Raw genomic sequence first — 18,603 nt, forward strand, 5'->3', positions numbered from 1 at the left:
GTTTGCTACAGCTGTCATTAAAATAGCTTTCTGCTAAGACCAAGGCAAATGTTTGTGACAAATTAGTAGAGATTCCGCGTTTCCCAGATCTGTATTTTGCTTCCTTTGCTGCCCATTTACTTGAGGATGGGAAGTGCAATGTTCAGCCATAGTGCTTCATTTCTTTTGTTTCTTTTCTAGAAAATAAACAACCTGTAGGTAATAAGAGGCCATCAAACACAATTTAAACAAGCAACTGAATATATGACGATAATTGGGAAGAATTTTGAAATTGGAGTTACTGAGTCAGGGGAAGTGGAATTTTCTAAGCACATTCCTGAGGGAGTGAGTGGGAGAGATCGTTCTGGTGAGAGGGTGAAAGACAGTATATTCATCTTTGGCTTTTATTAAAGGTTATGCTATGCTTCATGTGTTTCCACTTGTCCAGCAAGCTAATTTAAATATTTATTTCCCATCTGTAGGCTAATCGAGGTCATAATAGTCACACACTTGAAATTTTTAATTTTGTTAGGATGTTTTGGTTTTTTCTGTCTCAATAGCACACCTTGCAATCTGTAGATTCAAAGAGAGAATGAATAATTTCCTTTATTTTTTAATCCCAAGGGAAGTTAGCAAAAAAAACAATTATATTTTCTTACAGCCAGAAGAGCAACAGAAAAAAAAAAGGTGGATTAGTAAAACAGAGAGCAGTGCATTTTGCTATCTCCGGGTGTCTGTCTCTTAGCACCAGACTATCTGTATCTATATGAGAGGTTGCATGAATCTAGGAATAGTGCGCTTGTTTTTCAATTTCTGCTTGTGTCTTTCTGTCATAGTTGAGCTGGAGGTGTTTTTCAGATCTTCATTTTTTCTGATATTTCAGAAGTGTCCATTCTCATAGTTATGCACAAGACCAAGAGAAAAACAAGTTTCAGGTGATGCTGTTTTTTTCTTTTCCTTGAAGTAACATAGCCAACCCTTAACTTTCCATGTTTAAGACCCTGGTTTTGAGACTATCTTCAGAATCAGGAGCTTGAATGCAGAAACATGACCCTATCTGTCTGATTTTCCTTGTAAGTCCTGTAGCTGTCAGAATGATATCTGTGAAGGAACAGGGAATTCCTGAAATCTTTCAGAGAGCAAAGTAAGTGACCTTGGGCAAAGCAGTGACATCTATGGAGAAACAAAGAAACAAAAATGTATAAGCCAGAGCAGAAGGCAATCACCTGAACTTCTTGTAGGTGAGTCTCTGAAGGCCATAGGGGGCCTAGGGATTCCAGGGACCTCACAAGGCTTGAATTCTAATGTCCCTAAATATAGTTGATGCAAAACATATGTCTATTCTTGGCAGGAATACTGATGATATTCTGGAATAAATGAAATAAAGACAAGGTTTTGTCATAAGAAAGTACTCTAAATCATAGTGAAGCTGAAGTCTTCATTTTGAGTTCAACTGCAAAACAGTTTGAACAGCTATTTCGGCTCTTTTGAAGGGAATGTAGGTAATCTCAGAAGAAAAGCAGATATTTCCTTGTCAAACCAATCCATAATAGATGAGATTAGAGAATTGCAACTGACCCATAATTTCAAGGATGGGTTTTTTCTTCATCTCTGAGAATGAGAGTGGAGTTATGTGAAAAAGTGAAGGAAATAATACTATTATTTCTGAACCTGAAAAGTTTGGAAGATGCCAGTAAGAGTAGTTAATCCACACATACTTAACTATGAAGTACTTTGATAGGCTGAAAAATGTCCTTCATTCAATACATTTTTATCTTTTCATGACACTACAAAACTTTGTGCATTTAATGAAACACTGAATGTTAGCCTGAGGTTGCCTTAGGCTTTATATCACTGTCACCTGTAACTCCATGCAGTAAGATATATGTGGACATATGCAGCCTTATTTTTATTTTTTTTAATGGTGTAATTTAGAGTTTGCGTTAACCAGTGAAAGAGAAGATATGCTTCCTTTATTCCTTTTCTAGATTGCTTCTCTAGAAGTGGCAGACTTAAGACTCTTGATGAAAAATGAATTGAGTTTGCACAACTTCTTGTTAGTAAGTGAAAATTTATTGGCCTTTAAGTTGGCCTAGAGCATTGGCAACAAATGGAAATACAGTTGGGTTTTTTTGTTTATTTGTTTGATAGACAAGGATAATTAGTTTCTCACAGGATATGTGATTCAACTTCAAAGAGAGAAATGAGAATCGGTCAGTGGGTCAAGAAATGTAGTTTGGAGACCTCATTCATAAAATATTTAGATATTGCTGTGAAAATAAAGGGAGCTTAGGTAGCATACAAAAAAAAAAAAAAAGAAATGTCAGAATAAAACTTACTTTCATAGCACATAACCGAATCTAAGTTGTTAAATACTTCAAGTGAAAGCATGTCCAACCATGCTTTTTCTGCAGCTGTCTCAAGATGTGTACTGTTTCAGAATGTATTTCAGTTCTGTTGTTCCTAGGCCAGATGTATCCTTTCCAAGTTATACTCATTGTGATCAACTGCAGAAAACTAATTTGCCACCAGATTGTTGTTCCCCTGTGAGAAGCCTACCTAGTTCACTGATCCTTGATAATATCAGTGAGCATTTGCAAAGCTGGAAATAACTTGTTGAGCTTGAGTTGTATTTAGTAAGAAAGTGTGGCACAGTAAGTTTCAGAGTTGCTTAATATAGACGGATATATCAAAAGTTGTCAAGACACAACACTGGAACACTTGTTACTGAAAACCAGTTACCATCATGAACCCAACTGTTCTTGCTTTTCTTGCTTTGCCTTGTGTGAAGCTGGCTTTCTGAGAGTTCTCTTATTCTCCATCTCTATGACACTGAACATAACTGCAAATTTTTTGTTATTTTGGAGTACAGGGCTGAAACTGAAAGACCAGGACACGTTTAACAGTTTTTCAGTGCCATGTTTCCTGGTCAAGTGAAGGGAAAAGCCTTATACCAATGAAACTGAATGATACATGGTTCTGTTGTCACGCTTCAAGATCTTTATTCTTGAAGATAGCTCTGTGATATTGCCACAACTCATGAGCTCTGTGTGATACTGCATTCTTGTACTGCAGACAATACTATGCACTGTCAACAAATCACTGTGCAAGTGTTTGGTTGTGCTTACTTTCCCTTCTTTTAACATTCTCAACTCCTAGAGAAGAAAGAAATATTTTGACTCCTCGTTCACAGCAGATACGAAGAAGACCTTGTTTTCTTTCTTGTGCTTCCCTTGCAGATCACATATTCCTCTCCCACAGGGCAGTGAATATTAAAACCAAGAAGAATAAACCCTAAATGGTGATGTTTCGTGATTGGCATGACCGCATTTTGTTATTTTTGATGCCATGTCTATTAACTTCACAACTTTAAAAAGACATTGATGACAAGTTCTTTGCCGTAGATTGAGTAATGTACCATGTAGCTAATTGTGCTTGGAAAGGAAAGGAATGATGGATTATGGTCTTGTTGTCTTCTCTTATAACAAATGCTTGACTCTCACAAGAAGCTCTAAGGTTGAAGATCAGATGTGTAGGAGTTGCTTTTACTTTAAATATTATTATTATTTTGGTTTGGAAACGGTTTCTGAGAAAACCGATGTCATTTTCTTCGGTCTTTTGCAAAACAATAAAAAAGAAAGAGCAGGGAGGTAACAATATAGTTCACATTTCCTTAACTCTACTACAGTTCTGTTGTGGCAAGAACATTGTAAAATAAAACAGAGAACAATTCACTAATCCTCTTTGCCAAAGTAAGTGTCCATTGGTTTTATTCTTTCCTTGTTTAAAAACTGCCATCCTATTTCTAAGGACTTACCCGTGCACATAGAAGTATACTGAAATTTGTATTTGCCTTAACAAGGTCAGTTGTCCTGGCTGGCATTGTAAGGGTTCCAGAAAAACCCTGAAGATCCAGATTTTAGAAAGTTATTTAGAAGCTTACTATATGCAGACTGGGAATCAGCATTGTTGTATATTTAGTAACTTGCATTATTTTCCTGGATATTTAGGGGTATGGTTTTGAAAATCCCATTAGGCACCTATTTGTGCCTTAGGTATCATCATTCGCACACTGGTTTCTAAATTCCCGTGGTGTTGCAAACAGTGGAAGTGCATGTAAGTATCAGATCAGAAAACAGCAAAAATTTTAATCCATCCCATTCAAGAAAGCTCTTCTATTAAATTCTACATGGAATTTAAGGAAATCTAAGTAACAAAATTAAGATGTGGAAAATCTGTCCATACGAAGGGGTTTTCTAGAGTCAGAGCTCTAAAGTTATTCAGTGAAACATATGCTGAATATGCTTTCTTCTCTCCTTAATAGCTGATGTTTCCCAAATAATTACTACTTCTGCCTTTTATTTTTAATGTTTAAATGGATTTTTCTCATGACTCCAAAGAAATCCTTGAGAAGGTAAATGCCACACATTTCAAAAGATGACAGATTACATCAGTTTTTCTTAATTGACTTTAATTTACAGTATTACATTGATTTTGCCAACTGTTGGAGTTAGTGATGGAAATTCATGAGCTATGATCATGCAGTTGGTTAGTGACACAACGCAATTATTGATGCTTGCCCTTTTTTGTAGAATGTACATGAGTAGGTCATAGTGAACTCAGGAATAAGAACGGTATTCAGCCTGATGAGATAAATGTGAGCATATGAATGTCTCTGGGTTTGACTGAAGAATAATATGAATTACACACAATTGTTCATCTGGTAGTGACCATTTGAGTTTTTGTGGGTATGGAAATTGCAGGTAGGTCCAAAGGACCAAAATTAGAGCTCTGAACTGGTGCCCTTTGAAGTCGGTGAAAGCTTATCTTTGGCTTTCTTGTGTGAACCAGGCCAGTAAACTCTCTGCTAAGTTACTGTTTGCCTTGAAGTTCTGTTTTAATATAATGAAGAATTTTATATGTGTGGATGAGTATGACTATTACCTCAGTACAAGTGGTCTGTGTTTCCAAGGTGTTACCTATCCTGAAATCACTTATCATAAGGTATGTAGTGCTAACATCGCTCTATCAAACCGATGTTTTCAGCCAAAGGGGAAAAAACTCCACAGAAGGCAAGCAGGCAACAGTGACGGCATCAATTGTATTTAGGGTGTAATGTACTGAATGCATTCTGCCAAAACTTTGTGTTTGTCCAATTTCCACCTCATTTATGCTAGTGTCACTCCATTACATGAGTCATTCTGGAAGTATTTTGTCTGGGATCAAAATTCCCTACTAGCATTTTAAATAAGGCGTAGTTTCATTAAAACATCAATATATCATAGAAATTATTTTATGGATGCTTTGCCTGCTTTTAGGCATAATTTCTGTACATGTAAGAGGTGTTGTTTCAGGTTTATTGGACTTGCACTGTGTAGGCACCTGTTTCCTTTCCCACCTAACCTAATACTTCATTTTATTGCCCAGCCTCGTTTCTCCTTGCAGCCCCAATTTTTGTGAGGCTTTTGGATACTTCCACTATGCAACTGGTAGAGCAAGATGTTACAAAGGAGCAATATAAATGAGAAATTATTGATTGTTAGAAGGGATTAGAGAGTGCAGCAGTGACATTTGAGACACTGCTACTTGTGTTCCTTAGAGTATAGGAGGGAAATAAAGAAGGATTTGTCCAAAGCACTTCATTATTCAGTTGCTTGGAAGCACGGACCGCAGATGTACTGTTAACCTCAGTCTCATATTAACCATAGTTTGCTCTCTTCAGTGGTGTAGCAAGATGGTAGGAGGGAATTTGATAGCACCCCATTGCCTGACACCCTTGCAGCCATCACAGATATAGCCAGCAACCCCGAATTTCACTGTGGCTTCTGCTCTGCCTTTTCCTAAAGTGGGCAAAACTGCAAGGATAGAAACTTAGATCTGTTTGGTACATAAGCAGAAAAGAGCCCAATAAAGTGCCAAGCTCCAGGCTTTGTGGTGTTTTGTCTAATGCAGCTGCGAAAGATGAATCTTACGGGCATTTTTTGTACTTTCTTCTGTTGTAAGGGAAGACTTACTGTGAGCTGGGCCTAGTATTTGTTGAAGTTTGACTCCTTCTCAGTCTCAGCATACGGGGCTTTTAATAGAGGAAGGAACAGATCACCACATCTAGAATATGTGGGGAAAAAAGTTCAGTCTTTATTCATGCTTCTGTTGCTTCCCAGAAATCTGAAAATCCTTTTAAGAAATAAATCATGCTTTGGATACAGGCATTTAACTTCCCTTTAGATGCCATGTTATACAGTATTTAATATCTTTGTGTTAGTTAAAAATTGTCACATAAATGACTGACAGCACTGAAGCACTGCTCCTCACTCCTTCCTTCTTGTTACAGATGCACACCTACATCTTTATCCATTTGTTCAGATAATGTCAGCAAAAGCATTTGATTTCCATGTTGAATCTCCTGTGTGAATAAACAAAGATGCTTCATTTCCCTATGTTGTCAATCAGGAAATTTTCATCTGGGACCCAGTCTGATAATATACTTCAGTATTGGAGCACATGAATCTATCAGGAACTGCACACACTGACTTCATCACCAGCCGTTACCTTAGGCAATAGGGACCTACATGTTGTGGTCTGTTTATTTTTATTTATTTATTTAAAAAAAAGGAGGATTGTAATCCAATATTTCTCAAGTGAATTGGGAAATAGGAAAGGAAATCCAGTAGTGGTATCAACAGTCTGAATCAAGTGAGGCAGTAGGATCTCATTTGGTAGCTAGCAGTATGTGATGACAGAATATATTGATGGCTGCTGGTAATCATTCTAAATAAGTAGATGGTTGCTGTATTTTAAAAAATCCTGTTGCAAACTGATCTTAGAATCAAGGTGATGCTGCTTTGTTTTCACCTGAAAACTAAAAAGTCCATTGTGAGTATCAGCTACTGTCCCTCTGCTGCATTGTACAAGGGACATGGCACCACCAGTGCTTGAAGGGATGAGAAACACAGAAGACAAAAGAACTAACATGGAAGCATCAGAAGGACAGAAGAATTAGAATTCATTTCCAATGCTTGTGTGATCTTGCCCCCTGGCCCTCTGTTGCAAGTCAAGATTATTCTTTTTGGTAATGTTTCAATGCCCCCACTGTTGCCAGTAAGTATCAGTACAGCAAGATACGTTGCTATGAAATAGCATTTCACTTCAATCTGGATAAAACTGTTCATGCAGTCATGGCTGCAGCTTTTCTTGGAAAATGAATTCAATTCTATCAGAAGCTGTGGCATGGCATGAAACCATTTCTGGCATGCATCTGTCCCAGGATACCTGTAGAGACAGCACCAGAAGGCATCTTTATCTTGCTGACAAGAATGCAGCTGGTGTTAAAGATCTGAACATGAAGTATCTGGGTGGGCATTGCAGTCAGTGTGAAATTTAATACTTCTGAAATGAAATAAGTGAATGGCATGCTCTTCATCTCTCTGAATCTTTGAATAAACCTAATTTTTTTAGTCTCCTAATGTTCTGTAATTATAAAGCAGTTACTCCCTCAAGTGATATATAAAATGATATGGTAGTTGTTAACCTCTATTTTATATTTTCTCATTTTGTCCTCAGTCATCCTTGTTGTCAGTTCAAGGTCATTTTACAATGTTTAGATTGATATTTTCCTAAGCTGTCACAGAATTACAAGTTTAAACCTCAAGATTTTTGACTTTAAAATATTTCACCCAGGTAGATAGCAATGCTTTTGTTCTGGTCATGTAAAGAGACCTGTGATATCAGACACGTATTCTTTTAGGCACAATGCATTGAAGAAGAGTCACTGAAATTTACCCTACCTGCAAACATGCCTAGTCCAGGATATTAATAGTACCTGAGCTGTATGCTCTCAAAGAGCAGCAGTGCACATTCAGGGTAAAATGAAGACCACCTACATGCTCTTTGTGCTCAGGAGTGATGTGCTGTAGCAGAGAGACCAACTGCTATGTCCCTGTTCTGACTCGCTGGTCTTGCTCCAGCTGCATGCAGTGCTTGCAACAGAGTCTGTGGACCATTTTATTGTAGTACCCGAGGGGAGAATTCTTCTGTACTGCAATTTATTGCTTTTGTACTCCCTTTATGTTGTATTCTTCTGTATTCCTTCCTGCAAAAAGGACTAGAGCAGGACCGAGAATTTCATCTCATACTAATGAATGGGGTTTCCTTTTCTATTTGCTTGTCTTAACTTTAGAGAAACACATAGAGACAACTGCTTATGTGACCTTTTCTTACTGTACAGCTTCAGTACACCTCTAAACTCACAGCAGTATATTACTTTTCCCTGTAACGCATTGATTAGGGGTAAAATCTAAAGGAATCTCTTTTGGTGAGAGCACAGTTAGGTGGAAATGTCTGAATTTGTTGTTGATGTGCACAAAGTATTTAGTCAAATTGTTTTCATGTCATTTGCGTGTAGACATGAAACCTACAGTGCTGATTATGCAATCTCAGATCTTTTTTTTTCTAAATGAATAATGTTCAGTTGAACATTAGTTGAAAATGCTGTGCTCTGTTTCCTCAGCTGCAACAGTCTCTTGCAAAGAAAACAATAGCTGCACATACACGTATGTATTCCAGCTGCCTCTTACTACCACATTCTCCTTTGTCCTTTTTGTCTTCTGGTTTGAGCAGATAAATTGTCTCAGTGGCAGGGAAGGTTAGTAGTAGGTATGATGAGAGTTTAATAATATTTTGTGAAAAATAGGAATTAATATATGAAAATAATAATTACATGTGTTGATTTAAAGTTGAAGCTAATGCTTGAGTTTCATTACATTCTATTTTTCACCGCAAAAAGTGCCCCTTATGAACAGGGAGATTAAGCTGAAGGAAATGCAGGTAAAGGTTTCTGCTTCTTTTATCTCGCAGCTTGGTCCTATAGTGAGCTATTTTTCCTTTAGAACCAGCAACCCTAGAGACAAGAGTTTTCTTCCTGCTGTTCCCCACGCTCTGCCTCCCTCCTGGGGTGACTGTGGTGTCAGCGGGAGGTGGGGAAGATAAAAGACAGGACTGCTGCTGCACATCCTCGAGATGCAAAAAATGGACTGAATACAATGCCACAAGCAGCACCATTTTCTGTGTTCATTCTCCCACTTTAGAGCAGCAGGGTGCTGGGGCTGCTGAGCCACCACAAGGCACTCACTTGAAGTCTCTCTAATTCTTGCTATTCGTGAATGTTTATTTTAGTTAATGTAGCTCTGGGTGGCATTTCTAGGTGCCGGATGATGAAAGTATGTTCTCAGTATAAGTAGTATAGTTGTTTAAGGACATTATTTAGATGACCAAATGTCAGGGCTTGCATGAGATCAGGATTTCCAAATGATTCTGAGGCTAAGGTTCCAAATGCCATTCAGTTAAACAGGCACACCTTCATGCCTGTAACTCCTTGGAAAAGGATAATTGAACAAAAAAACTATGAAATTCTTAGTTTGTTAATAACTCATTGTATAGCTGAGGGTTGTGTTCAGGATCACTCTGCCCTTCCTGGGCTTCTTGTCAGAATAAAGTGGAAAGGTGAGGCAACTACATCCCCCCAGGTCTCACCCCAAGCTGTGCTCAACTTCCCATCAATTCAGCAGTTGGAAACCAGGCCATGGGAATCATAGGGATCACGTTTATTTTGGAAAATGGATGGTCTTTGCCCTCCAAAATTTCTAGAAAATTAACCAGTGTTGGTAGGCCATGGCATGATGCTCTGGATCAGCTCCTCTAATCCCTCCAGCCATAGTTCATCTCTAGTGAACAACTGTCTCCATACTCTGAAGGAAACTCTTTGATCTTTCTTCCATAAAGTTTCCCACCTGCCATCAAGCCAAAGCAACCCACTAGCTATAGTAACATTTCCATGCATCAATAAAACCATTTCATGCCTAGTTCCACCACTAGGAAAGTACTGTAGATATGCAAAATGTCATAGGCACACCTGTAAATAGAAGAATAGGCAACATGAGCCAACACATCATTTCTTCCTTTATAACCTCAATTTCTGTTGTTCAGCATGAAGACAGATATTATGACTGATCATGTTCTCACATATAAGTCATTTCCTTCACTCCATAGTGTTCAGAACTTTAACCAGTTCAGAATACTGCATGGCTGATTTGTAATCTGTTTCCACATCCATAGCGTCACTCGTATTCACGGGACAAGCTCTGATTACTTTGGTCATGTTTTTAACAACTGTATGACTGAAATCACACTCATGTTTAAACACCATGTCGAACTGAAATCTTAGCTATTACTTTACTTTGGAATCAAGTATCTGGAACTCACAGCAGAAAACTATCCTTTTCCCACACTGCTGCAGTAGCTGCTGTTTTTGAAAGACAAACTAATTTCTTTGTATGGGCTCAGGGCTCCCAAGATTGTTTCTGAGAAGACTACATTGCTCAAAAATCAAGATGTCAGTGTTCTAATCATTTGTGGGATGTTGGTGTTTTTTTTCCCCACGAGCTTGGACCTCTGAGGAGTAGGAGCCCCCATGCAAAACAATGTCAATGATTCCTGCATTCTTCACTCACATGAAATAACTGTTTCAAACTATCGTTATACGAACAGTAAGAGGTAAGAAGTCACAACCTGTTCTTTAGCAGTCGTTAAACCTCTTCCTTTATAGAGTGGTGTGTACTTGCATTGCTTTGAAACCTTTAAAAAGGAGGTGCGTAACAATCAATAATGATTCCTTTAGTCAGTGCAGCAGTGTACTTCAGAACTATTACTCTCTGGCTCCTTTTTTAAATAATCTATTCTAAATCCTGGTTTGTAAATTATTTTAAAATCTGAGAGAACACATTCAACATTTCCTAAGATATGCAAACATAATAAAACTGTGCTGCTTTGTTGATCTTCAGCAAGCCTTAAAAAGATCCTGGTTTGAAGACAATTAATGTCATATTTTAAAATTACAAAAGTTTAAAATTAAATGTTTTTTTACATTCATATTACAAAATCTAAAACATCTGAGCTTCTTTCTTGATGGAGAGCCTACTGTGAAATTAAGGGGAAAGTACTCAATAGAAAACTCCTTAAGGAGATGCTTTTAAAGAAAACTGTTTTGATGAGCGTATGTTTAAGACTCCATAAGCACCATGGGGATGAGATGTGCCAGGAGAACTTCTTTCCCTTACAGACTTTCAGTCTTGCTCTCTGCTTCAGTTGAATAGCAATGAAAATGTACAAAAATTATATCATTCATCTGCTTCTTTGATTTGTTCTTCAGATGGGAAGTGGAAAAGTAATTCAGCATTATTAAGGAACATCAGAAACGCTTCAAATGTTAATGTGTCCCTTATATTCAGGTCAAACTGACTTTAGTGTCTCCACAAAGACTCCAGCACCTGAATATACAGTTGACCTTTAACAACTTAATGGTCACTGCACCTTAAGAGAAAAATTAGGAATAATATACAAGATACTGGCTTAGCTGTGTGTCCTTCTAGATTGAAACAGGAAGGGAAATCATGTTGGAAAGCAGTATGGAACTCAGGATGAAGGATTTACTTGTTTGTTGATTTAATTTAAGAAACCTCCAAAATATTTCTCTCAGCATTCAAGAACCAAAGGTCATATGAAGTCACTAAGATACTCACTCTATGGGAGTCTGTGGCTTTCAAGTTTCCACTACAAGCAAGTAAACAGAGTGTTGTAACAGTCAGCTAGCACTGTACAGCTGCCTCACCTTGAAGAGTTTTTGCAGTATTTTTGCTGTAAACATCTGAACAACTTCCACACCAATAAAATCAAAATCAGAGTACAAAATCTGCCATGCAGAGACACGCTCAAATGGTGAGGAATAATAAAAAAAAATATTTTTGTAATTTATAATTTTCAGTAGTTATGTTATTAGCTAAATATTTCAAATATATATATATATTTATCTGTGCAAGAACAGACAGTGTTTTTCAAATTTCAGATATCTAATAAGAACAGGTCTAGCATCTTCAAGGAGTAGGGTGGAAGAAAGGACAGTATTTATATATGAAGAATTCAAGTCTTGAACACCTATACCTTTTGCAGAATACTATCACTCTTTTACCTTTATGTAAATACTATCCATGAAGGTCAAAGTCTGAAAAACAATACAGTCTGTGCAGCCCATCAGCATTTACATTTATTATTATTATTAAATTATCTATTATTTATATTGACCTGGTTGCTAATGTTATTACAATAAGGAGCTCCAGACTATTCTTTATCATAACTTGCTTTCTGTATTTGAGATTAAATTCAACCACTGCATTTTGAAGAATTAGCAAGTATGTGGTGGAAAACTATGAAGTCTACAGAATGTATTTCACAGAAATTTCTTGTCAGTTAGTGAGCTCATACACACTAGAGTCTAGAGGAGTCCCCTCAAATCAGCATGTGCCTCTTATTTCCTTTATGTTTTGCCATGCTCATTTTTTTCTTCCCTTGTGCAGTCTAAATAAAATTTCAAAACAGTAATGTTTGCAGTACTTTTCCCATAGCTGCTTATGCTATTTACTTCCCTATAATCAGTGTCTTTTGCTCAGATTATTTCGTTTTGTCATGAAACATCTGAAAGTCCTTTGAAAAGAAAATCCTTTCAGTGGAAAACCAATAGTGGCACATAATGGATCTATTAGAACGGCATGTGGAGTAGCAGAGTGAGCAACTCCTGACCAGTTTTGTGATAGTGAAGAGTATCCTGATAGTTATAGGTTGCTATTCCATTGAGACATTTCTGCTGTTGAAATATTCTAACTTAAAAGTGATTATTTACTTAAGTGAATTTACATATACGTATCTGTTTGTATGTGTGCATGTATGCATATCCAGAAGCATATCTGCCATAAATACCAGACACATACACATATGGGAAACATACCAAAAGTACATGAAAGTAGGGCAGAATTTGAGCAAGACTGTTCTATGTGTATTATAACCAGCATATTGAATAACTAACTGCAACAAGATACACTGATGTATTTCAAATATTTTACTAAAAATAGTGTGTAATAACTAAGAATACTGTGTAAAAAACTGAGGCTAATTCTTGATATTTTTTGGTTCAGTATTTGTCAGATAACCAGTGTAGGAATTTCATGTTTGGTTATATAATTGAAAAGCCCTGGCTGGGACATCTACGTGTTGGTTATGAATTTTGTATGCGAATTAACTTTGTATGAAATTCATACTTGCTGTGTAAGCTTTGTCAAGAAGCAGCTTGGTTTGCAGTGTGCTGTTGTGTTGCCCATTCCCCTCACATACTGTGTCTGTGTCAAAGAGAAAGGTGGCAGGGTCTCTGTTACAACAACATCACTGTAGAGAAAATTCTGACTTCCATCAAAATTAGCGTAATGGGATAAACTGCCCAACTGGGGCTGGGTGGTGGTCTCCTTTAGTTTGGCAGGGATCAAGAGCATATGAACTGTGAGCTAGAATTGCAGGGTGGGAGATCAGATCAAATGAGAGGAATTTGCTGAAGGAGTTGAACAGGGCAGGGGGAGAGAGAAGGGGAAGGAAATTAAATGTCTCCTGAGCACAGTCCCCTGAGGGCACTCAAAGAAAAAGTGAACTGTAATATGGAGCCCTGCCACGGTGTGGTTTCCTTGTTGTAGTTTACTCTTTCTGAAAGAAAAATGCAGTATTCAAATCATGGAAATTATGTGGATATTTGTTGTGCGTGACATTTCTTTCATGGAAGTAAAGTGTAAAGCCCAGAGACCCATAGTTTTAGGAGTACATTGTTACTGCAGCCTGTCCTGTCTCACCACCAGCCTGTGAGTTTGGGGACAATTGAATGAAAGGGCAGCAGATGCACAAACTAGTTACAGATAGAAACAATGCCCTGAAAAAGTTCCAGAGAGACCAAGAGAAGCAGTGCTGCCGTGTGCCAAACACAGGCGTGCTTAAAGCAGAACACAGCACTGAAATCTTCTGCAATTATTTACTTGGACTGCAGCTTCTGGTTCTGTGCAAATAGCATATAAGTCCTAGAATAAAATGGAAGTTAACACAGTTGTTATAGATTGGCAGGAATTAAAGGCTTCTCTGTTGCCTACTAAGATCTTGTCCAGGCAGACATCATTGAGAAGCAGACTGAGTTGTTTATGGGCAGGCAGAGGTTAATATTTTTAATTTCATAGATAGCTTAGGTGGCCAACCAAATTAGCAGTATTAGCAGAATATGTCAGGAAGTCCTAACTTCTATTACAACAAAATAATAAAGTATTTTTGAGGAAGATTCACAGTAACGAGGCACCTAGCAGTTCTGCTCATGGCTGAGAATTTTGTCTATTCTTACAATCAGGCAGAAGCTTCTTTGGTTTACAATGTGCTGATAAATTTTATTTTTAGTGTCTAAGTGATATAAACTGACTTGTGCTTAATTTTTGTTACTACTGCCCATGTTGAATTTATTTTCTAATGGCATGGATACTATACATATTCTTTTCTCATAGACTGTACTGCTGGATTTATTATCCTATCTTTTAAATAAAGTGCTGTTGCATGTTCCAAGTGAAGTATAGGTATATACTATAAATATGTTTTCCACTAGCAATTAATGAGGTATTGTAAAAACTGTATTCACCTAGATATTTTTTTTTATAATCGTGAAATGATGACACAAGAAAGCTTTCCATAGAGGAAAAGAAGAAGTATCTCAAAATGTCAGCTCCTGTATACCTACTTATTTTGACTAACTCCATTTCTGACAGGAAACATTTCAGAGAAATGTTAGGCATAGACAGAAAAGGACTGCTGAACAAAAGATCTGTGATGAAATTATCTTTTCTCTCATAAACATCTTTCACTTTAAATTGCCTTTTAGATAGGGCAACCCTAACTCACCATCTACATACACATGCTTATACCTCTTACTTAGGAGATGAATGCCACAGCATAGAACTGCATGTGTTCCAGACTCCAAGGAGAGCAGAGCCAGGCCCCATCATATGCATGCTGATGATTGACTCGGTTATATTATTAGCAATATCTCTGCTAAATCATTGCCCGCATGCATATTGCATGATGGACCATCAGAAATCTGATCATTGGGGTGCAGGGTTGTGCATGCTATGAAAGCTGGGCCTGAGTCAGTGCTGTGGTACTTAACTCATGCTCAAAAAGACAATGCAATCACTCTGCTTTCTAGGGTTTGTATTATACATGAGGGATGCTGGAAAAGTCTGTGATTTTGACTGCTAGCTTTAAAATAGTAATGCCCAACTAATGGTTTGCAGGAAGCATGCTGCCTCTGAGATTCTCTGACATTGCTCACAGCTACAAGGAAATTAAAATGTGAAAAATGAGGCCAGAAAGGAGGGGAGTGCATGTGTTGTGCTGTGTCATGTTACTTGTTCAGAATTGTTGCCCAGTGTCCAAAGAGGGGGAAACCACTCTTTTAAATGCTTGTGAAGTAAAACAGATGCCGTTCTCCTGATTCAGCAGACTTAACAGTATAACCTTGTTATTTTTTGACATATGCACTTTGAAATATTTCAAATAAAAATTGCTTCTTGCTTAAGAATTGTTTCTATCAGTTATACGCATGGAAGTCCATGGGTAAGGGCCTGAGTGTTTCCTTTTCCCCCTGCCTGATGCAAATGTCTGTCTCCTGCCTGCCCGCAGGTACCAGATACACACCGGCCTTCAGCACTCCATTATACGACCAACCCAGCCCAACTGCCTACCTCTGGATAACGTCACGCTACCTCAGAAGCTGAAGGAGGTTGGTTATTCAACACACATGGTTGGCAAATGGCACTTGGGGTTTTATCGCAGAGAATGCATGCCCACACAGAGAGGATTTGACACTTTCTTTGGCTCACTCTTAGGAAGCGGTGACTATTATACTCACTTCAAATGTGACAGCCCTGGAATATGTGGCTATGACTTGTATGAAAATGATAATGCAGCTTGGGATCACGACAATGGCATCTACTCAACACAGATGTACACACAGAAAGTGCAACAAATCTTAGCTTCTCACGATCCCAGGAAACCTATATTCTTATATATTGCTTACCAAGCTGTTCATTCTCCTCTTCAGGCACCAGGCAAGTATTTTGAACATTATCGATCCATAAATAATATAAACAGGCGAAGATACGCTGCAATGCTAGCTTGTTTGGATGAAGCCATAAACAACGTAACCCTTGCTTTGAAGAAGTATGGTTACTATGACAATAGTATTATCATATATTCTTCAGATAATGGTGGGCAACCAATGGCTGGAGGAAGTAACTGGCCTCTCCGAGGGAGCAAAGGGACATATTGGGAAGGAGGTATCCGTGCTGTTGGGTTTGTCCATAGCCCCCTTCTGAAAAACAAAGGGTCTGTGTGTAAGGAGCTTGTGCACATTACAGACTGGTTCCCCACTTTGATCACACTGGCCGAAGGATGGATTGATGAAGATATCCAACTAGATGGTTATGATATATGGGAAACCATTAGTGAAGGCAGACGTTCTCCACGAGTAGACATCTTACACAACATTGACCCAATTTACACCAAAGCTAAAAATGGGTCTTGGGCAGCTGGCTATGGGATCTGGAACACTGCAATTCAATCTGCCATCAGAGTGAATCATTGGAAACTACTGACAGGAAATCCAGGATATAGTGACTGGGTTCCTCCACAGGCCTTCAGCAACATGGGCCCCAACCGCTGGCATAATGAACGTGTTTCTTGGTCAGCTGGCAAAACTGTATGGCTTTTCAACATAACTGCTGATCCATATGAACGGGTGGACCTCTCTGCAAAGTATCCTGATGTAGTGAAACAGCTGTTGAGGAGGCTTTCACAGTTCAATAAGACTGCAGTTCCTGTTCGGTACCCACCTAAGGACCCTCGGAGTAACCCAAAGCTGAACGGAGGAGTCTGGGGTCCATGGTTTAAAGAGGATGAAAAGAAGAAGTCAGATAAAAGTAAAAGTACTAATAAGCAAAAGAAGAACAAGAACAAGAAAAAAGCAAATAGGAAAAAAGGACAGGCATTACATTGCCGATCACGTCTTGCTGGTGGATAGACTTTGAGCATGCTAGTTTTTGCCAAGTCTAAGCCAGCGTGGCCCAAATTCCTTGAACTTCTGACAGAATAAACCAGAAATGCCTGCTCTGCACTACGGAGGAAAGCTGTTATCTTTTCATTTGATCTTACATTTCAGGAGGATGAGATATCTTGACACTCTTGTCTTGAACTTACATAAACATCCACATGACAGACTTTCTGCTCTACAGGAAGAATGGTGCTCTTCCGTCACATTCCAGATAACAACGCAGTTACTCCTAACTTCAGAAAAAAACATTTTTGATGGACAAATGATTGTTCCTTGCCTGAATTAGTTGGAATTATTTGAGAGTCTGGAGACACAGGTGATTCATAGAGAGAAAGTAAAACCAAAGCCTGAGAACTTGTGTAGGTCTGAGAGTATTAACCACCAATCTGTGACATTTTTTGATAAAACACAGCAAAAGTTGAAGCCAACGGTAACTTTTCTGGGTTGTTGGGGAGAGGAACACAACAGGAGGAAAGCTGCTTTGATTTAGTATGTCTCTCTTAGATAAACCAGAAATACTTTAAAAATTCCCTAAATGTGCTAACCTTTCCTCATTTGTAATAAAACCAGAGGGCCGTTATCAGCACACATGAATAACTAGCACATGCCACGTATAATTTATTATAGGCATAAGCAAAAGCACGTCACCAAAGTGAATGTAATATTTAAACACTTTAAGATATCTATACTACAGTACATGCAAGACATAATTTATTTTACAGCACAATTCTTTGTTCTCTTCCATTAAAACATTAATTAGGGGGTAATGCAAGGGTTGTTTGGTTTTTTTTCCTTTGATTTTTAATTTTATTTTCACTCAGTCATTCAGAGTTTTATTCAACAGATCCACATCCTCAGAGTACTGTAAAACAAGAAAATACTGTAGACACTGCTAGGATGAGAGAGAAGAATGATTAAGGTACATCATTTCATTATGTATTTGCCTCCAATTATTTTGAATGTAACAAAGTGATTATTTAATTAAGTAGTCACGTGAATATTGTTCAGTTTCTGTACAGAAGCTAGGCCATCTACACAACGATGTGTTTTGGGGAAAAAAAATCTACTTTAAACTTTTTATTTATATGGCTATTAAAATAGTTTATTTTTATGGCATTCAGGAAAGTAGTCTTGTCTCTTTTTTTTTTTTTTTTTTTTGCATCAAAGATAGCCATTCTGTCCTTGTTTATTTTAAAAAACTTGGTCAGCTTTTTATTATTATTATTGTTTCAAGGATGATTTTATGACATTTAAATTCTGAGGCAGAATGTCTTCCAGTATGCATATGATTTGAGACCTCCTTTACGTTTGACCCCTTCTCATATGTCTGTGAGGATGATTAATGTGAAGATGTACAGATTGTATATTCTTGGTGTTATGTGATAATTGATACAATGCATATACACGTTCAAATTTGAAGATGAATTATGTAAACTAGATGATTCATCTGCTAAATAGCTGTAACATAGTTTGGTAAAATTTAAAGTAAGCATGCTTTCCAACTACATCTCATTTGAATCAGATATCACAGTCATATAAATTGACGACAGTTGAAAAACGAAAACATTTCTAAAATCATTGCACACTAAAATCTGAATCACATCCAACACTCAAAA

General features: G+C 37.8%; 1 protein-coding gene across 1 annotated transcript in view; it reads left to right on the forward strand.

The window, feature by feature from the left end:
- Positions 1 to 18,100, forward strand: part of ARSJ (arylsulfatase family member J) — a 38,675-nt gene extending 20,575 nt beyond the window's left edge. The window contains exon 3 of the mRNA XM_065736862.1: positions 15,559 to 18,100. Coding sequence (XP_065592934.1) covers positions 15,559 to 16,957 — 1,399 coding nt within the window. The 3' untranslated portion in view covers positions 16,958 to 18,100. The remainder of the gene's footprint in view (positions 1 to 15,558) is intronic.
- The last annotated feature ends 503 nt before the right edge of the window (positions 18,101 to 18,603 follow it).

This window comes from Cyrtonyx montezumae, unplaced genomic scaffold (assembly GCF_038088225.1).
Source record: "Cyrtonyx montezumae isolate F1298 unplaced genomic scaffold, pur_monq_1.0 scaffold_2, whole genome shotgun sequence".
NCBI lineage: Eukaryota > Metazoa > Chordata > Aves > Galliformes > Odontophoridae > Cyrtonyx > Cyrtonyx montezumae.